Below are 22,375 nucleotides of genomic sequence, written 5' to 3'. Positions count from 1 at the left end.
ATATTTTACAAGCACAGAAAAAACCTGATGTCAATCTCTAATAAATGCAACTGTGCTCTCAAGTTTTATTATCAAGCCAGGGAGAAATTTTTATAATTCTTAAGGACCAAAAACTTATTCTAGTAAGATAGTAGAATGACTTTGCTTAGTAATCAAGTGAAAAAGATATGACCAGAATGTTGCAGACTCATAACTGGTAGTCAGCTTCCTGAAGGTTCTTGAGAGTATGCCATGTCATTGTGTCAATCTGAAAAGATCTTAACAACCTTATACATTATAAAATGTATATAACCATTATCACATTATTACCACTGTAATTCTGAATCCCCCAAAATTTAAAATCATAATTCAAGCTATTAATAATAGCTGCTACTTCTTGGCAAGCACTACCTTAAGTACTTTGTACACATATATTTTCTCATTTAATCCTCAAAATAGCCCTGCAAGATAGGCATTATCTCTATTTGCAAGATGAGGAAACTTAGAAGGCCATACAATACAAGCCAAAATACATTTACTTACTTTATTCATTCACTCAATTAATAGATTTTACTGAACGTCATTAGAAAATTCAACTCTGGCTCCAATACTCCATGATTTTTGCCTATTAAACAAATTTTACACAAGTTATCTGAAGTAAGCCCAAAGCTATCTAGAAGAAGGAAAGATGATTCTCCAGATTTTCTGGTCAGGAGCTCCTCCTTGTTATTGAGTCAGTATGTTTTTCAGTATTTATTTTAAGAAAAAGAAAATAAAGGTATACTCTTAACTCTGGAGTTTTCTACCTCAGCCAGACTACAAAATTTTGTTTAAAATAAGAGTCAAGCTTCTATAAGCCATTTATATAACTGCTTACTCTTTACTTGTAGAAAATGTCACTCATTATCCTCATATGGAACAAAGTAGGGGAAGTTTATGTCTTGCAGATTTAGAACACTCAAGCAAAGTATCTTGTATTTTAAAAAAAGCACTTAATTAAATACTGAATGGACCTTCCCCTTGACTTCCTTTAAAAAGTTATGGGCTTTTGTTGAATTCTGCCTACTAAGCAATGAGAGAGAGTGATCATGGTATGAAGACTCAGACATTTTAAAGCTCTCCCTTCTAGTCTTCAGTTGTAACATTCCAATTCTTTTGGCTAACCTTGAGTGATATATCCGTCCAGTAAATGCGGTTGTCTGTTACATCAAAATCCAAAGCAGAAGCTTCTTTGACACCAGTGAGAGGAATGGCCACATTATTATTGTTAGTTTCCAAAGAAATTCGCCGGATATCTGCTCTCCGTGAAAACAAAAGGAAAGCCTCTGGGACAATGCAGGTCTTCATGTCACTGATGAGTTCAAAGCCTATGGGGCAGGCACAGCGGAGGCCCTGAGGCCTATAGAGGCAAAGATGACTACATCCCCCATTTTCCTCAGCGCAGGGGTTGGAACCTAAAAGGTGTATTAATTATAAAAGGGCACAGAAGGACAAACACATCGACACAATCAACATATTTTCACTTGAAAATGACTAGGCATGTGGTTCACAAAGACATGATTATATCTGCTCCCAACTATACTTTCAATTCTAATCTCACATAAATAACCACTATGAAATTAATAGGGAATAAAAAGCCAGGCAGTGGTGCAGGCCTGTAGTCCCACCTACTCAGGAGGCTGAGGCAGAAGGAACACTTGAGCCCAGGAGTTCTAGTTGCAGTGCATGCACTATGTTAGTTGGCTGTCCACAAGAAGTTAGCATCAATATGGTGACCTCCTGGGATGCCACCAGACTGCCTAAGGACTGGTGCACGGGCCCAGGTCAGAAATGGGCCAATGCATTACATTGAATACTAAGCCTACATTTAAAAGGCCTACTCCTGGTTAAAAAAGAATTAACGGATGATTTCTATATTCCCATAAAACATCAACAATTTACAGTGCTGCTGTACAAGCCACTATCTCTGTATTTTTCTCATTCTTGGTTTCCATCTCTGAGGGAATTTGGGAATTACTTACCAATGATTCGATGAACGTTTGTGGCCTTTAGGCCCATGAGGTCAGGAAGCTGATCTATGATGATTTCCCTCTCTGCACTTCGTTTGTGTACTCTTTCGATGCTACGCCTCTGCCAGTCAGTCCAGTAAACATAGTCACCCAACAAAGTAAACCCAAATATGTGAGGAATTTTGTCTTCCACTAGTACTCGTCTCCCAGTGCCATCAGTATTCATAACCTTCAAGTTTAAGTTTAAAGACAAGAGGTAAAGATGTGTACTTATTCTTCAAATGCATATAAAAATAACAAATCCAACTGCCTTTGTATCAACACTGAGAAGTGTCATCTTGGTTATTCCTATTACAAAGCTTTCTTTCACAAAAGGACAACATGCTAATTTAACAAGAATGATTTCAAATACTTAGTATACAGCTCATATTTTATCTCTATTTCTCCAATCTCTTACTACCCTTCCTTCTAAAAATTCTGGCAATATTAGCTTAGTATGTATCTCTTCTATTAAGTGACTATGTAAAAAATTAAAACTACAATATCATTACCTTAAATTTGCTTGTACATTTGTTTTTATTATAATGTACCTGCGTACACATTATTTTATTACATATTGTTTTATAACATATTTTTTAATTCCTGAGAGTTTTGTCTTTTTTACACTGAAGGAAAGTGAGATTCATATAAGATCACACAGCTTGGAAACATAGTTATTATCTTTTTTAGGACTCCTTCCACTTACTATATTGCTTATTTCATTGTTTTTGTTTAAAATTTTTTTGAAAGCCCACATATAAAAGGGCTCTCAATAAATCTCTCAGTCTCCTACTTATAACTGTAAATGTATCTGGAGTTTATAACACTCTCTGCAACTAAGTTTCAAGTAACTAGGATGTACCTACGCTTTCCAACTATGTAGCAACATTATTAAATTCATTCTGACACTTTCATTATAAAGGTCAGCGACTTCCCTGGAAGTGGCAAAGGCTTTTCTGTCCCTGACATTCCAGCAACATGTACTAATCTTCTGTTCTAAAAGATGGAGTAAGTCTTCTAAAGCACCAATACAAGTCCCCAACTGAGACCATTTCTACCATTAAAGTGGCCTGTGTGCCAGGCGAAGTGGCTTTCAGAAATGTTATTCTGGTACTAAAAACAAGTACATGCAAACAATGTCTGCCCCACACCCTCCTAAAAACAGTATCACAATCTTTTATGCAAGTATGAATTTTTTTTATCCATAAAATTAGTAGGAAATAGTCCATGTAAGTCAATACTGTGAGTGCCTAAATGGAATGACAACCAGATGTTATCTTCAATCTCTCCTCTCTAAAATTTTAAAATTTTTGCTGACCTTCCAAGAACAGCCAAACTTGAAAACAAAGTACTTAAAAATTGAGTGAGCAAAACTGTGCTATATCCCTGTATTTTCACTTGCATATATCAATAAATATTTCAATTATATCTGATAGAAGAGATTATATTAACTGAACGTTTATCTGTTCATATCAGATACAACAGGACTTCCATTAAGCCAGCTGTATAATCTGTATTTAAAAGAATAAACACTCTTCCAATTCCTACATTAACTACTGTTTTAAAGTTAATAATTTCTCCTTAATTTGAGACATGAGTCTAGATTTTTTACATTCATATTTTCTTGCAACAGATCATTCCTGGACATACTTTATGTCTATGTTATAACTTAAAATTACTTTGGTATTTAAGAGTATAAGTACTAAGCAGAGAAAAAGGGTCAATAATTTATTTACATATCTAACTAGAATGTGACTTCTAGAATAGCAGGAACCTAATTCATCCATTTATGTGCCAACCACTTTTTTTTTTTTTTTTATGATTTCATTTATTTGACAGAGAGATAGAGAGCACAAGCAGGCAGAGAGGCAGGCAGAGGGAGAGGGAGAAGCAGGGTTCCCGCCGAGGAGGGAGCCCGATGTGGGGCTCCATCCCAGGACCTTGGGATCACGACCTGAGCCGAAGGCAGCCGCTTAACCAACTGAGCCACCCAGGTGCCCCTGTGCCGACCACTTCTATTAGTCTGACAAAGAACTCAACAAATATTTGTTAAATAATTTCTAAAAGGAAATAATTTCCTTAGACACTCACAAAACCTCCCTAAAAATGGAAATGAAAATTTATGTAACAGTTCTTATCCTTAGATCCTACAGCTTAGCCATTTGAATGAATGAATGGTATTCTTGTCCAAATTTTAAATCCATGTAAAAATTTTAAACCGATGTTAAAAAAAAAAACAAACAAAACAAAAACCCACAGTACTCCTTATTTTTGGAGAATGAATACATTTCTGATCCCTCCTAAAAGCAGAGCTCCAAGAAAGAATTTCTGGCCCCACTGTATTACTGCCTGGAAACTGTGATCAGAGTGAAAATCTTTCCTTTATTAGACATACAACAGAAACATCTTTATTTTAGTAGGGAAAGTTTAGTTTTTAAAACTCTGTATTTTTACCCACATCCTAATACAGAGATTATTTCTTGACCTCAAGCCTCTTCCTCTAACCCCCTTATAAGAACTTCCTCTCAATACTACTTCCTTCCTTCCCAGGATCTTCAGTATCTCCCTCTCTGTAGGGTCCTTTTTTTTCTGCCTTTATGACAACACAATTTCTCTCAACTTAGAGAAACACAGTTTAAAAGTTGAATGATTCTGTTTTTACTGCCATATTCTTTGAATGTGATCTGTAACAGCTGCCTCCACCTCTTATCACTACTCATTCCCTTAACTCTCTACACCACGGACTTCCAATCTATGACTCAGATGAAATAAATCTACTGAAAACGGTCAATGATAATTCCTTGCTTTTCTCAGTTCTTGTGCTCTTTTGCTTTTTTTTTTTTTTTTTAAACATTTGATACTCTTAACCACTATCCAAATGCACTGGATTTTCATGGCACCATGTGACCTTATCTCTTTATCTATAGCCAGGATAGCTTTTTATCTCTTCATTTTACTGGTTCCCCTTCCTTCTTCAAACCTGGATGGATATTTTCCAAGGCTTCCTGAGTTCTTCTTTCCAAACCACCCTTTAAAGCCTATCAAATCAGGGTGCCTGGGTAGCTCAGTTGGTTACGCGTCTGCCTTCGGCTCGGGTCATGATCCCAGGGTCTTGGGATTGAGCACTACGTCGGGCTCCCAGCTCAGTGGGGAACCTACTTCTCCCTCTCCCCCCTGCTCTGCTCTATCTCTGATTAAAAAAAAATAAAGCCTATCAAATTTTATAGCTTCTACTATTATCTTATGTAAAAAAATAAGAAATATGTAAAGTTCTAATCTAAGGTCTCATCAGTTTCTACTGCAGTTATTTCCAACTGCATCTCCTGGAAAATGTACTGCTACCTCATCTAAAATGTCATATACTTAACAGTGAACTTCTGTTCTCTATTAGGGGGAGGTTCATCATTCCATCAGAGAGTGTCTAACACACAGTGCTAAGTATTATGCACTGTAACACTCTAAAATACTACTTTCTTAGAAGCTTATGATATATTAAAACATGTCTGACTTGATTTTATTCCTAGTTTAGTATTATCTTAAACAATTATTCGGCATTATCTTACATCTTAATAAATTAACGCCAATTTTGCTGTACTATGCCCAAATATTGGCCTTCCTATTAAAATTTACTTGCTGATCTAAAGGCTACACTAAATGCCTAATATTGAACTTTATAAAAACAGAATTTAAATTCTCCCCCCAAAACGTCATAGGATCAACCAACTCTTTCTCCTTTCAGTTGTTTCAGCCTGCAACGTTTCTGTTTGTTCATTTTGATAAATGAACAACTTAAAAGATGGCAGCTTAAGTATGAATTTGGATAATGGGCAAAGAATGAAACTGAAAATCACAGTGAGAAAAGTAACAAAAGCACAATTCCAAAAGATCCTTTTAGTTTACACAATTAAGCATCTTCTATTTAGCAGTTACTCTCTAGGCTTCTGCTCTCTACAAATCTCTAATCATTAGCAAACAATGTTTTGGCACAACCAGACAGTCTGAGAGTTCAAATATAAGCTCTATCAATACTAGGTGCCCTTAGGCAATTTCTCACAAGTACAACAGGAAGAGAACTTACATCACTAAATTATTTAAGGATTAAAGAAAATAATATTAAATACATGGAATAGTATTGGGTATGTAGATGCTCAGCAAATGTTAGTTCTTGCCCTTTAAAATTATTTTAATAAAATGCTTTAGTCCCTTAAGGTAATATAGCTATGTTTAAATGGCTGTAATATATAAATCTATTAAAATGTAGTATTTCAAAATAAAAACTGATACATTAATATAAAAGAATATGTGGAAATAAAACACCAAAACAACCACACACTGTTAAACTGAAGAATAAAAACAATACAGACCCTTTCTATGTCCTGGCAACTAGTGGAAAATTACAGGGCTGCAGCCTTATTCCCATTTCCAACCCCCAATCGTATTGTTCGGCTTCTGCTACTTAGATATATGTTAACTAAAACAGTAAGTAAAAAGGAGCTAACAATTTGGTAATTAGATCACATATACTTTTGCTGCTGTACCAGATCCTCACTCCACTCCCCCAGTCCAAAATCAAACACTGACAAACATATCTAATGAATGCAAATCATCATGAAAGACATCATGATGAATGCTCAGAAGTTTATAAGAGGGCCTCTTCTAGCAAAGGGATTACAATTTAGTTGAGGAGGTAAACTACATTTACATTAAAATCATACACATATACCCCTCTCTGGCCTGTAGCTTATCAGGAAAAAGTATAGGAAATAGTAGGAGCTCAAATCCATCTTGAAGAATTAGAAGAATTTTGACAAAGTGAAAGAGAAAAGGATTTTCCAGAATATAAAAGAAATAACACATGTTAAGACACAGTCAAAGATGCCTTGTGCGACTGACTTTGAAAGAAAGGCGTTGAGGCAGAAAGAAGACAAAAGGGACTCAAAGGAGACAACATTAGGCAGATACCATCCTATGGCAGGTATGAAATTCCAGGATGAGAACTATAGAAAACAAGATACTTCTGAGAGCACTTAAAGGAGGGTGACATGACAAAATTCTATTTCAGGAAGACCTCATTTACCTCTGTCACTGTGTTCTGACTCTGCTAATAATAAACATCTTCAATACAGAATTATGGGTAATAAAATATTTTCATTTACTGTGGGATGGTAACGGAGGTCCAAAATCTCTTATCTGAAAGCCTAAGGCCAGCCATATTTCCAAATTAAGATTTTTTATGGTATTTAGAAAGGTGAACACAATGCACATAGCACATCACCTCTGCCTGGGTCCAGGGCAGCACTTGTTGACAAACACATTAATATTTTGTGCAGCAAAACATATACATATTCCCATAAAGGGGGATAAATGAAGACTCCAGATAGTCTTACGTTGCTTCAAGTCAGGTTTTCCACCAAATGAATTAGCAGAAATAACTTCGTTTTGAGAGCTTTTTCATTTTAGAATTACACATAAAGGATTATAGATTAGAAATGCTTTGGTCTAGGCCCTTGTCTAAACTGGTGTTTGGATCAGTGTTAATGCTACTCTAAGTGCAAGCCAGGGTCTCAGAGAAAAAGAAAAAAGAGCAAAGGACCTATTAAAAATAAAAGGTTTTTAGCAACATCTGTCGAACAACAACAAATGGTAATAAAGATCTTACAAAGATCTTTAGATTAGCACAGTGGCCAGGAACTCAAATACAGTTCCCTAAAAGCCTCTACTAAGGATTTTGTAGCTTTACCTACTAGAGCATTAGTCCCTTTTAGCTAATCCTTCTTTCACTTTAAAAGCAAAAACCAGAAGTCTTCCCCCGCCCCCGCCCCGGGTGGAAGGGAGTAAATAAAGTGCACATTAAAGCTAGATATATCACATCTACTTCCAATTAAACAATATAATTAAGATGTGCTAAAGATTTTTTAATGTAATTTTATAAGCACACTGTTTCCCTTAATTCCCTATCTTCCTGTTTTTGTCTGTTGTAGTTTTTACAGCAGGGTCAAGTCTAGAACAGTGCTGCCCAAGAGAAATATTTAAGCCCCAAATGTGAGTCATGTGTGTAATTTTAAATTTTCTAGTAGCCAGATTTTAAAAAGGAAAAAGGAACACGTAAAATTAATTTTAATACCGTATATACTGTATTTTATCTAATCCAATATATCCAAAATATTTTTATTCATGTAATCAATACTTAAAAATTCATTAATGAGACTTTTATGTTTGTTTTCCTACTAGGCCTTCTTAGTATGTATTTTACACTTCAAGCATCTCTAGTTAGAGTAGCCACTTTCTGAGCTCCACAGCTATGTGTGGCCACTGGCTACCATAATGGACTGTGTAGGATTAGAATTTCATGGTGATGACTATACAGCCTACAACAAAATTAACGTACTCCTTTAGATTACATCTCTGTCCCCTCTCACACCTGCTGTGACAAGGCTACCCTATACCCTTCAGGCTCAGTAAAGCCACAAAAACAATTAAGTGTCTTCCATTTGGTCTTTCCTCCCTCTTCAGCTATACTATACTTAATTCTAATACAGGTTAAAATTATTTTAAAAAAATGATTTCCGATGGGAAAATATTAATAATGCTTTTTTTTCAGCTTTTATCACATTTGAAAGTTTAAATTTCAACACTAGCTGAGACTTATAAGAACAAGGACAAAGGCATGATTCTTTCATTTCTTTTAGGTTATCCCAACATTACAACCAGTTATATTAATAGATAATCCATACCTGCCATCTCCTTGGCTCTCCCACTAAGAGAATATTCTAGATTGACCATGTACTAATAATGGTTAAAGCTGATGGTTCCTGAGAATCTTTACTCTGCTTTACTGTATGTCTGAAACTTTTCATAATTAAAAAAAGGGGGGGGGAAGATAAGGTGCAAGTCCAAGGGCACCTGAATAATAATAATAATAATAGCTGTCATTAACAAATGCTGTTATCATTTTTGTTGTTATGATGTGGAAAGCAATTATAAGAATCCTCTGAAGAGATTAAGGGATCAACAACTTAAAAAATCTGATTGTGAGACTTTACATCTAAAGAACCATATATTTCCCTTTATACAGAGTCCAATGATTACTTTCTGAACTCTTATTTCCTCCCATTACTTTTGTAGCAGTGACACTTCTATTAGAAAATGGCTTTTCCCCTAAATATTTCTCTTTTACCAGCCACACAATCTCTACTGGGCAGAAGAAACACAGTGAAAAAGAACACACTGCTTTGTCTCAAAGAAAAGCACTATTACATTTCTCATACCCAACAAGTAACAGTTTTGGACAGGTTACTAGGTTTGTAAATATGGTTTTAGGCCCCTTATGTTTAAAATAACAACACAAATCCTGGTTAAAGCTTGCTTGTACATTCTGAACCCAGAACAAATGAACCATTTTAAGCGATTCCAAAAGATTACCCTTATGCTTTAAAAGTTGAGCCAACACTAATTAAATCTTCTGGCAGCTTTTGAGGGTGTGCTTCGCTGTATTACCTCAGAGTGGTTTAATTAGTTAAACTGAAATTGGGCTTCTGTCACTTCTAAAATCTACCTCCAAATCTGAACCAGAGTCTCCAGTGGTTTCAACTGCTTCAACCACATTGTGGTAGGGATTTAACTATTCTGAGGCATTCCCAAATATTACAAACCACACTGAGAATATAGGCTACAACAGGAAACAGATGTGGGTTAACCAGAATATCTCCACAGAAAGGAGGTAATAGCAAACGTTCTATAGATATCACATTTGGTTTTTTGAGCAGTTTCATCAGCTTATTAAATGTCAAGACAGGATTACCCATGAAATTTTGGAATGCAGCCAGGCTACTACCGAAGTTGTTGCTATGCAACTTCACTTGACTAGACACGTTCAAGAAAGAGATGACAACAGGACAACCAGGCACCTATCATAAAATGAGCTAGAGTGGGAATACTATGACATTCTAATTATGCTCACAATGAACCATTCCTCTCTAATGTTCCAGCCAATATCCAAAACAGTGAATTAACATTTATATATAAAGAGACAATGGGGCTCATTGGAGGCTGACTGATAATAGGGTATAAAATATAATTTCACAAAAATGGTATTTTTAAAAATGGAATATACATCCATGGAAAGAACAGCTCAATCATGCAGGATCTCACTGGGGTGACAAGTAAAGAGAAATGCTTTGGAACTGGCAGGGAAAGTAAAGAGATGCCATGCACCTGTGTAAAAGAGCATAAGGGCAATCACAGTCCTGCATTTACAGCCTTTTAACCTAGGTTCAAGTAAATACAAGTGATTTTTAATGTGAAAAGAGAAATATCAAAGTTTCATTGAGTAGTTTTATTTTTTCAAGGAGTCATGCTTAGAGCATTAAACAGCTGCAGTTACTATGCTCTTTTACAGACAGAGCTAAGAATTGCTACTGTGACCAAAGCTTTCTAAAACCAAAATTACTCAGGAAAACTAGAAAATTAACAGATTTTCAGTTCAAGGCATCATGATGAATACAACTCCACCTTGGTCAATTATATTCAACTGCTTCATGAGACACTTCTGAGAGTGCCACTGTCCCAGGGCCTTCAAAAAACTCTAATGCAGGAAACATGTTAACAAGGGAAAACTGTTCTTTCCTTTCATTCTCTTCAAGCACAACTAAAATAAAGTCTATTTGGAGTCTGAGTAGAAATAATAATCAACACCTTATTATTGAAAGGCAAAGTACTCTAGTACCAGTGAGTATGCCTTATGTTCAGATATTGGTTTTATTTATTTATTTTTATTTTTTAAAGACTTTTTTTTAAAAGTAATCTCTCCACCCAATGTGGGGCTCGATCTCACGACCCTGATCCAGCCAGGCACCCCCCAGATATTGATTTTTAAATATTATTCTTCAGGAGTGCCTGAGTGGCTCAGATGGTTGAGTGTCTGCCTTTGGTTCAGGTCATGATTTCCAGGTCCTGGGATCGAGCCCCTCATCGGGCTCCCTGCTCAGCGGGGAGTCTGCTTCTCCCTCTCCCTCTGCCTCTCCCCCTGCTTGTGCTCTCTCTCTTTAAGGGATAAATAAAATCTTAAAAAAAAAAAAATACTATTCTTCATTAAACAGAACTATGGCTCCTTAGAGTAATAGCTAATTCCAGGGCTGAGGCAAGATAAATGTAAGATAAAGCTGAATATATTGTTGTTCCAGAAAATGCTTTAAAATAATGGAGGTTCCTTGAAATATAGAATCACCACATGATCCAGCAATCCCACTTCTGGGTATATATCTAAAAGAACTGAAAACGGTATCTCAAAGAGATATTTATTTGCACATCCATGTTCACTGCAGCATTATTCATAATAGCCAAAGGTAGAACCAACCTAAATATCCTCTGATGGATGAATGGATAAAGAAAATGTGGTGCATACATAAAATAAAATATTATTTAGCCTTTAAGAAGAGAATCTTGTTATATGCTACAAAATGGAGGAACTATGAGGATGTTACGCTAAGTGAAATAACCCAGCAACAAAAAGATAATACTGTATGATTCCACTTTAGGTATCTAAAGAAGTCAAAATTTTAGAAACAAAGTAAAATGGTGGTCGCCGGGGCAGGGAGAAAAAGGAAGTTGTCTGACAGAATTTCAGTTTTGCAAGATGAAAAAGTTCTAGAGATTTTATTGCACAACATGCATATAATTAACACTACTCTCTGCTTAAAAATGGTTATGATAGATTTTATGTTATGTGTTTTTTTTAATCAGTGAAAAGGTCACAGGAATCAAGTTGAAGGGGCTACTAATGCCAATTTTGGGACAATTTTTGCAACAATACAATAATGGAATATAACTTTATAATATTCTACAATTTTATAGAATAAATACCCATGGTTCCATATTAATATACATATGAAAAACTGAATAGAGGAGAGGGAACAGCTCTTCCTTACAGGAAAATTCCAATTAATAAATATAATAGGCATAATGGAAATCGTATCAATGTTAATTTCCTGGTGTTGATAATTGTTCTGTAAGTATGTAAAATGAAATTGGCTGAGAGATCTATTATTGCAAATTTTTTGTAAGTCTGAAATTATCTCAAAATGGTCTAAAAAAAGAGGCAACATAGCAAACACAGAAAGTACTGTATTAGGAATCAGGAAATTGGAATTCATTCTTTTTTTTTCCTAAAGAGAAAGTTCTATGACCTTAGGCAAATAAAAGAAACAAACTAAGCAAAAAGCGTCAAAGAATGCTGAATTTTAGGAAGAGAAACCTAGGGCAAAAGGAACTAATGTTTCTGTGAAACATTATACCTAGAATATGAGCATTATACCTAGAAACCATAACTAATTTTATGAGAACTAAAACCAGCTTTTTTTTTTATGCAAAAACAGTTTTGAAAACCCATGAAACAGGGCGCCTGGGTGGCTCAGTTGGTTAAGCGACTGCCTTCGGCTCAGGTCATGATCCTGGAGTCCCGGGATCGAGTCCCGCATCGGGCTCCCTCCTCGGCAGGGAGTCTGCTTCTCCCTCTGACCCTCCTCCCTCTCATGCTCTCTGTCTCTCATTCTCTCTGTCTCAAATAAATAAATAAAATCTTAAAAAAAAAAAAAAGAAAGAAAACCCATGAAACATTGTTTACTTACTATCTTGAGACTAATGAAATCTATTATGGCATAGGAGGGGTTTTTTCATATTTTAAGAATAACACTGTAGCTAAAACATAAAAGCAATATTACAAATCTCAACCAAATATAAAAACCCAGGCATTAGTCAACCCAAAATCAAAAATAAATGAACAAAAACAAAAAACTCTGAATAGGGGTGATATTAATTACATAAAGCCTCTAATTTCATTCCTACTCAGAAACTCTAGAAGCCTGGAAAATTTCAGAAGCTCATAATTATAAATGAAATACTAAACAAATACCAGTCTACTGAAAATCTCACTACAACCAAAGGAATTCTAATCCTTCTCCAAGATTTAGTTATTTCAGATCAAATCTAACAAAAAAAATTATAGTACAATGAATGAATGAATGGGAAATCTATGCGTTCAACAGAAAAATTATATAACCTGCATTGTAATATTCTTAGAAGGTCTAAATTTTTAAATTGTAAACTACATTTAAAGTGCAAAAAAAATGGAGAAGCCTTTCTTCATTATGGGTAACTTTAGGAATAACTATTACACAGAATCTTCATATAGCTGGTGATAATTTTAAATAATTTTAAATTTAAGTAGGAAGTTAAAAATACTTGTCACTTTTAACTGCTCAGTGTTTTGCGAAGTCCCTCCCAAGAAGTCCCAAAATTGTGGTCCTTGCAATTATTTGACTGCCTACCCTTTCCAAACTCTAAAAACAGTAAAAATAAAATCTCTATGACCCCTGTAAAAGTATAATAGTTTCCCACCTATAGAGTAATAACCTCCTGAAAAATAATGTTTTACATGAACTCCTTTAGTAAAAACATTTAAATGCTTGGCTAATTTCAAACAACAGCTTTAAACATTTATTTAAACCTCCCAAGCATGTTAATAATGGAATAGCTTGTATACAGGTCAATACAAAATATAAACAAATATTACAAGGAGAAGTTGCTTTCAGTAAAACTGAGTTACGAAAGATTTTGAACCCCCAACAGGCAAGTTTTCTTTAGTTAATAGGGATTCAATGCACCGTAGATAAGGAAAAATTTAAAGAAAAAAGAAAATATTCATGTCATCTGAATATAAATTTCCTTTAAGCAACTCTCCCAAGGCAAATGTATTATCTGTTCTTAATCTAAAATAACGCAGTTAGTACAAAAAAACACCAGAAAATGTTATAACGGGAAGAAACCTAAACATCATCTGGTTTAAATGATCTTACTGGTCAAAATACAAAGACCAGATGATTATGTGAATTATCTAAGGTCATTCAGTTAAATGGAAAAATCAAACAAGAATTAAGGTCAGGGTCTACTATTACAAAATGTTTCAATAAAGATCTAGAGATTACCACTCATAACAACTAAATACCGTTACCAACTGTAAAGAAGCTAACTTCTCTTCTTAAGAAAGCAGGACATTAAAATCAGCACTCTTACTTCAGGAGTACAAAAACCAAAGGAACCTAAAAAGGAAGTTTGAAGCTAAAAATATCTCCACATATATTATATGGTTTTATACTAAAACATGAGAAGGGTAACAACAGAACATTTTTAAATGATCCAAGAGCAAGTTCAAACTTAGTCACTAAAATAACATGCCTGAGATTTTTCTAATTTACATAGATAAAACTATACCAACTCCTAAGTGAGGCAAAGCATCTTGTTTGGTGAGGCTCTAAGGGTTTGTTGTGGCATTTCAGGAAAGCATGATTATACTCATCATCAAGCAAGTTTCTCTCATTATATATGTCCAATAATTTTTTAGAGCCAGACAAAGTAGAGTGGATAATGAGACAACAGGGCATATAATTAGATGATGTACTGCTTTGGCTGCTGTAGATTATAACAAGTTAAATAATGTTGCCTGAATTGTACATCAAAAGATAACTTTCAAATAGGAATTCAAAAATATGTTATCAGAAAATACACCCCAAACAGATGCAAGATGATATAAAAGGACAGCACCATGCTTATAACTCAATGAATATAGGCCCCTAATCCAGGTATTCTGTTGAGCTGAGGAATCTAATGATGGTGTTTATCAGTATCATTCTTCAGTCTGAGGAATCTAATGATGGTGTTTATCAATATCATTCTTCAGTTACAATATGCCAGGAACAAATGAGGAAAAATATATATTCACATACATTCATATAGTGTTGTGAAGTAGTAGAAATGGGCAAAGATTCAGGTATTTAGGCTCATTATCTTGAATATTTATCTAAAACTGAAAATAAAATCAATTTTAAGGAGCACTGAATGTTATAAACTGGTAAAAGATTCAAAAGGAAGTACTTGTTGGTACTTGTCATATAATCAAAAGAGCTTTATCTCAACAGCAGATGATTATATTATTATAATTTCTTAAGGAAGAATTAATCTTAGAAACGATTAAGAAAAACCATAAATGGGCCCTTGTGTACTTTAACAGACTTTCACAATACACAGGCTAAAGATGCCAGACAAAGAAATTACAAAGAAATATTAGGAAATTAGAAAAACAAATTAGGATATTGATAAAATAGAGGAAGTTGTCATGAGGGGAAACTGTAGTCCTACAATTACAGGCTTAGAATATGAACTAGATCATTCACCAATTGTCAAGTTTTCAGCACATATCCTACATAATAATACCCTCTTTATTCAAAATTTCTTTGTACTTAAGGCTCTAATAATCTGTTTCCCAAAGTTGTGCCAGGAATAATTAAATTTGGACAAAAACTACCTATGGACATTATATTCTCTAAAGCAGGGAAATTTATAGTGAGAGACTAAAAACAAATCTACATGCCCTTAAAGTAGGTAAGAAATCTCTTTTTATCTATAACTAGTAGGTGTTGTTGTGTTTGTCAGAAGCTCAGAAATGAAAGAAGGAAAAATGAAATAAAAAGCATATAATAAAAAAATTGTGAGAAAAATTTGACAATGTCATTTTCAATAAAACCAGTGATTCAAAACACAGTGATTAATTTTGTCAATCAGGTAAGTTATATATAATGAGAAAAGCATCCTCAACATCAAACAAAACAAAAAATAACCCAAGCTGATGCAACATTCTTAACTTTATATAATGGCAAGAAAATGCTTTAAACTTATAAATTAGCCATGATAATTTATAAGTCTTTGCTACTGAAAAGCAGTATGGCATGCCCTCAGTGCAACAGACGTTTTTGGCAGTGAAACCTGACCAAGAAAAATACAAATGTTGTTAAGACACAATGTGCTTCTGCCTACTGTAGGGTCTTATAAAATAGAAATAAAGGCTTATTTGATGATTGTCCTATCAGAAAAACAGAAATGTTCCTTTCTGCTAATGCTTTAGGATTATATAAGGAAGCCCCAGAACACTATAGTAATACTCGGGTTGGCCTAGGGGTGGGGAGTGGGGGGGGAGTTCAGAGCAGACAAATAAATAAGAAGCTTGTTTGTAAAAGGTGATGAAATTATTTTAGCATAATGAGTAAGAAGCATCAACAAGTACCAGCATGTACCTTTTATATAACACCTACAGATAAGTGGTCACTATCATCTGACAAGTAGGGAAATCAGATATATCCTAACAGACACACTCTCTTTTTTTTAAGATTTATTTATTTATTTTAGAAAGAGAGAGAGAGAGCGTGTGAGCGCAGGGGGAGAGGGAGAGAGAGTCCCAAGCAGACTCCTTGCTCAGCATGGAGCCCGACATGGGGCTCGATCCCACGACCCTGAGACCACAACCCAAGCCAAAATCAAGAGTAGGACGCCCAACCAACTGTGCCACCCAGGCACCCCTAAACACATCCTTATATTAATGTGCCAGCCAATATTATGACTATCTTTTTAAAAATGTGGCATCATTAGCAATCCCATGTCCCATCCCTCTTTGCAGAAGCTGGTTATAAAACCTTAGATAAACCTGTTTGTTCTTTCTGCAACTCTGCACAATAAAAACCAAATCTGAAACCTGCAGCTCTCCAGTATACCCAGCATCTGGTTATATCACCATATCACCATGTTCAGAAAAGGGAGTGAGAACCTGATCTAAGGAATCTCCACTGAGGGCAGAGATAGCATAAGTGGATGAACATTCTGAGCTCTTCCCATAAGACCCAGTCAAAACAAAGAGTTTCCTATGCCTTACAATTGCTACATAAAAATTTACCAAATCACAATCTTTTCTTTTCAAATGTACTATAAACACACATAGGGCAGTTTGATCCCAAGTAAACTCAAAGTCTTCCAGAAGAAAACAGGGTTATACAACTATTATTTAATATTTTCTTAGACTCCCAGGAAAAATCAACTTTCATTCTTGGACATGACAAAAAGCTGGGAAGCTTTCTTTCTTTTTTTTTTTTAAACTGTAGTTGATACACAATGTTACATTAGTTTCAGGTGACTGGACAAGTCCACTGGGAAGATTTCTTAAGAGGATGGACCGGAAGGGAGCACATCATCACTTAGACCAGGGTAACATCAGTAGTTAGGATCACCTGCTACATAACGAAAGGCTAGCAAATAATCTCTTTAGAAAAAGAAGCATTTAAAAAATTATATATTTTTCCCAAAATTTTCAAGTTCACTATATTCAACCTACTCTCAAGTAAAGTGAGATGAAAAGCTGGTTGTGGCAGTTGCTCCTATAATCACCATTAGTCTCAGAAAGAGAAACTAACAGTTTTTCTCCCAATTATGCAAGATTAATTTAGATGAAGAGCTGTGCTCTTTCCTTAATAAGCCGTATACCAAAAATTTTACACATCATCATAAATTAAGAAGAGAATAAATAACAATACCTGCTCTCTTTACTTCTCAGATGTGTCTATGAAAAGAAAATGAAAAAAGTACTGATGCTCAATTAGAGAAACTTCATCAGAATCTCCAAGGGAAAGAACAAGAGGAGGTCTTTGTATGTATAATCTGGTGGAGGTAGATGTACCACTAACCCCAAATAATGTCAAAAAGAGGACAGAGAGCAAACCTGGAAGAGGAGAAATAGATGTGAAAGGCAGGCTTTTAAGGATGCAGGTACCACTCAAGGAAGAAAGAAAGAAGGAAATGAGGAAGTGACACCACTGCATACACATGTATATAGCTCAAGAACACAGAACAGGCCAGAATGAATGCTAATTTTAAGATCTACTGTACTTACTGCAAACCAAGAAAATAAATCCTGTTTAATCAATATTATGTGTTGTTATATAATGTGATTCATTCTTATTCTCATTGTCACTCAGAACCTCCTAAAGTTCTCACTTGTCTACCTAAATCCCTCCTAAACAATTTGTGATTTTGAATAAATTTGTTATCTAAAGTACTGAAAGTGACCTGAAGTGTGGAAAATAAGACATAAAAAATTCCCAGTAAGAAACAAATGTCTCATTTACAATCTAATCGGTCATAGTAATAAGCTTAAAAAGATACCAAATATAGAATTTTAAAAATCCCTACAAAATAATAAATCAAGTGTTCTTCACTTATGTACAAAATTCTCATAGGACATATGAGCTTTAAACTGTTTTTCTAAGAGTAGTAATACCTATACCCTCATGTATGGTCCAAAGCTGGTCAACAATACACATTTGTGAACTGCTCGGAAATGGGTGTGCAATTTGTACTCAGGCTGACCCAAGTAGGAAGCTAATAGCCTGTCTAAAAGAAAAATGAACCCATAACTTTGGTTTCATTAGCACTGCACTCTAAGCTGTTAAAGATTCAAATACTAACTTGGATTTAAGGTGGAGGGAGGCAGTGAACACTAAGAGGGAGGAAATTTGTATAGACAAGTCTATGCAAAATTTTCTATTAATGCAAACCAGCTGCATGAATAAGAAATGCAGTTCTCAGTATTTGAGCCTTGTGGAATACTAATGGGTTTTTCTATTCCAAGTTTCCATTCTGAAAAGAAGGCCCTTTAATTCATTATTCTCTCGGAGTCCCTGGCACTCCTAAGAACTACCTTTCTAAAATAATGGCTCTGGAGCACAAATTATGTATCTGTTAGGAGATATGTGCTGTGGCTCTGAATAGCCATTCCAAGCCATTCCTTATATGACAAGTCACGCATCCCCAAAGAAATACTGTGAAAGAAAGGATGTGAGCCATAAGTATGTGATCCATAAGGCCTCTAGCACAGCTTAACTCAAAGTTGTGAAGGTTAGAGTTCATATTCAACATCTAGGTATATGCCATCTACAAAGCACTGTGATAAACCACTGATTTATTGTGATTCACCACTGGTTGTTTCCACCATAATTCTATCCTGATTGCTACAACTTAATTCTACCATATGGTAAATATTTTCCCCCAAGCTTTGATGAATTAATCTTTCTCCTACATAGCTCATAAATCAATTTAAAAACTGTTTGCATGTAACCACCTTAATACTGAATATATGCCACCACCTGCCTCCAACACCAGTGACAACAAAAGTTATACATGCACATATGGGCTTTGCTCTCCTGACAGAACTACCAGCTCTGCCAGTATAATATTTGATTTGTACAGAAACTGTCTCTAGGAAATTCATACAGTGGCTTTATCCATAATGAGGAAAATCACTCACATAAGCTTTTAGGACTGGAAATAGAGGAATATCCATTTCTCATGCCAATATAGCTCAGAAATCTTAGGGGGTTCAGTGGAAGACAATACATAATCCCTAGCATCCTGAAAGTTGAATAAAATTTCTGTACAAGATACCTCTGGCACCCCAGACAAGAGGCAAGAATATCTGCATCAAATTAACATCAACTTAAAAACCATTATAAAACTGGTTTTAAAAGGAAAAAGCAAGAACAAACCTCAATTTTGTCTGTTTTGGCATCTCCCCAGTATATTTTGCCTTCATCATAATCCAAGGCTAAACCATTTGGCCAACCAAGAGAAGTGTTAACCAACACTACTCGGTCGGAACCATCCAGAGCTGCTCGCTCAATTTTCGGAATTTCTCCCCAGTCAGTCCAATACATGTACCTGTAGAAGTATACAGAAAATGAGCTAAAAACAGATAATAAACTGTAACCTTCAGATATTCTAAAGGTCCACCACTCACATTACACTGGTATCAGTTAACACCATGGAAGGAAAAAAAACAGGACTTAAACATACTCAAAATTTATGTTTAAGACATAATAGCAGTATATACATGCTTGTAGGAAATTTTCAGATCAGTGTTTTCTAGAACTGATCATAAAAAATGCCTTCCAATAATGATTCCACTTTTAGTTATGTTTCTTCAAAATATTTTGTGCTCCTTCCCACTAACAGTCATCTCTTTTTCTTAACTTTTTATTTAAGTAATCTCTACACCCAACATGGGGCTTGAACTCATGACCCCAAGATCAAAAGTCGCATGCTTTTCTGACTGAGCCAGCCAGACACCCCAGTCACTTTTTCTTGCTGGCTTCTCATCTCTGACACAAAAAGGCTATCCCAGTAGTAATATTCAGATGACAAACTGAATTCCCAAAATAACTCTTTCTGTAGTGCTCAGTAATTGCTGTGGTTCCTGGGAGTTTAAGTGATATACACTGAAGTGATATACACTGAAGTGTAATAATTTGTCACTATGTTCACCCTTAGAATGAATCTCATAGTAACAAATAACATTGGTGAGTATACAGAAAGCTGTGTTTTTCCCCAAACTGCGGTCAGAGTGTTATGACCCAAAAAAAAATTCAAGTCATTCACACAATTTGGGATATAAAAAGTTCGATATATCCTTTACCATATCATTCTAGAAGAACCAAAAATGGGATGAAATTAAATCTTCTAGGGGAAAAGAAAGAGTTCTGAAAATAATTTCTTTCCACATTTTTCATGGTCATGATGCAACCTCAGCAAAATCTGTAGCCAACACCCAAGTCAGCAAGCATTGACTTAATTTAGAAAAAGTATTCAAAACAGTCAAGGAAAAAAAATTAGCAATTCTTTAACTTGAGATTTTATTCCAATCACTATGTTCTAAAAATGAACAGCCACTGATGAGCTGTTTATTGAAAACCAACACATACTTCATATTGTTTTTGTCAATGTTTTCAGGAACCTGTAGAAAACAGAAACACCAGGCAAAATTTTCTATCAGCAGAGCTTCTTACCCAACCATGGGATCTAACACAATAGCCCGGGGTTCCTCTAAGTCCTCTGAAATCAAGATCTTCCTCATGGTCCCATTGAGCCTTGTCACTTCTATCCGATCAGTGCCTGTGTCTGTCCAATAAAGATTTCGGGCAACCCAGTCAACAGCAATGCCATCAGGATGCGCAATTTGAGCGGTGACCACAAACTGACTGCCAGATCCATCTATGAATGAGCGGCGTATGGCCCTCACTTCATCATCAGTCCAGTAGATATAGCCTTCCACAGGATCATAATCTATGGCAATGGCATGACGGATGTCTTCCAACTGTAAAACAATGTCTGTGAAATCTGGTGTATCCAAAGAAATGCGTCTCAAGTCTGTCCTTCGTGCTAAAAGCAGTAATTCAGTGGCACCTAGAACAATAAAGTGAGATAAATGAAGAAAAAATTCAAAACCACAGGCAAAATTTAGTCACTCTAAATAAAGAATGCAGAACTTCTTCAGGAATTGAAAAGTAAAGGAGTATAAAAGGATACTCAGGGTCCATCTAGGGTGGAAATGGAAAGTAACATAGTGAACCAGGAATAGCTTGACTATGAGATCAAGCTCTATAATGGCTCAGCTCTCCAAATCAAGTTTTGATTCCTTCTCTGGTTCATTTGTTATATAGCCCCTGAAATTAATAACAGCTACTTAAAGGTATAATGAAGAGTGACTATGTAATGACTAAGAAGTTGAGTAGCTGAGTATTAAAGGAAGAAGGAGACACAGGATATAGGTCCTTTGTTTGAGAAGTATGTTTACAAAGGTAAATGAATCCAAGACAAAGATCTTTTGTGTTTGATGAGAATGTTCTAAAATTGGATTGTGATGGTTTCACAACAGTAAATTAGTTAAAAACCACTGAACTGTACACTTGAAATGACTAAAATTTATAACACGTAAATTATATTTCAGTTAAGCTGTCTTAACAAAGAGAACTATAGGGCAATGCTTGACATAACCAATGACAGAGAGAGCTATGGTGAAGGAAAAAGCAGCTGCAAAGAGAGGGAATCAGATAAATGTAACATAATGGTTAAGAGTAAGAGTTATAGATCTGACAGAACTGTTGGATTCAAGTTCCTATACAAACTTAGGCAAAACTTCATCTCTCTAGTTTCTTCATTTATATCTCACTGTGAGGTTGCTGTGAGGATTAAATAAGATCCATGTAAAATTCAGAAATGTACTGAACATATAAGTATTTGATAAATATTAGCTAATATATTATTACTATCATTAGAAAAGAAACACCTTCAAATTTTTATTTCACTGAGTTTTAAATCAGATTTATTTATGAAATGTTTTTTTTTTTTTAAAGATTTTATTTATTTATTTGAGACAGAGAGAATGAGATACAGAGGGCATGAGAGGGAGGAGGGTCAGAGGGAGAAGCAGACTCCCTGCCAAGCAGGGAGCCCGATGCGGGACTCGATCCCGGAACTCCAGGATCATGACCTGAGCCAAAGGCAGTCGCTTAACCAACTGAGCCACCCAGGCGCCCTATTTATGAAATGTTTTTAACTCAAAGTAGTATTCAATAAAAAGACAGCTAAGAATGAGGACATTAAGCTCAATCTTTTTTTTTTGTTTTTATTTTTTAATGTTC

At 35.3% G+C, this 22,375-nt stretch overlaps 1 protein-coding gene across 3 annotated transcripts in view; it reads right to left on the bottom strand.

The window, feature by feature from the left end:
• LRP6 (LDL receptor related protein 6) overlaps positions 1-22,375 on the bottom strand; it is a 178,606-nt gene that overhangs the window by 53,813 nt on the left and 102,418 nt on the right. For all 3 annotated transcript variants that reach the window (XM_064591557.1, XM_064591556.1, XM_054507171.2), the window contains 4 exons: positions 20,741-21,137; positions 19,445-19,616; positions 2,001-2,217; positions 1,144-1,433 (listed from right to left, as the gene is read on the bottom strand). In XM_064591557.1, the coding sequence (XP_064447627.1) occupies positions 1,144-1,433; positions 2,001-2,217; positions 19,445-19,616; positions 20,741-21,137 (1,076 nt within the window). The remainder of the gene's footprint in view (positions 1-1,143; positions 1,434-2,000; positions 2,218-19,444; positions 19,617-20,740; positions 21,138-22,375) is intronic.

The sequence above is a fragment of the Mirounga angustirostris genome, unplaced genomic scaffold (assembly GCF_029215605.1).
Source record: "Mirounga angustirostris isolate CCGP_5_RB_7025 unplaced genomic scaffold, mMirAng1.0.hap1 SCAF_5, whole genome shotgun sequence".
Taxonomy (NCBI): Eukaryota; Metazoa; Chordata; class Mammalia; order Carnivora; family Phocidae; genus Mirounga; species Mirounga angustirostris.
The sequence above is the reverse complement of the archived record's forward strand: the minus strand, read 5'-3'. Positions and strand labels throughout refer to the sequence as shown.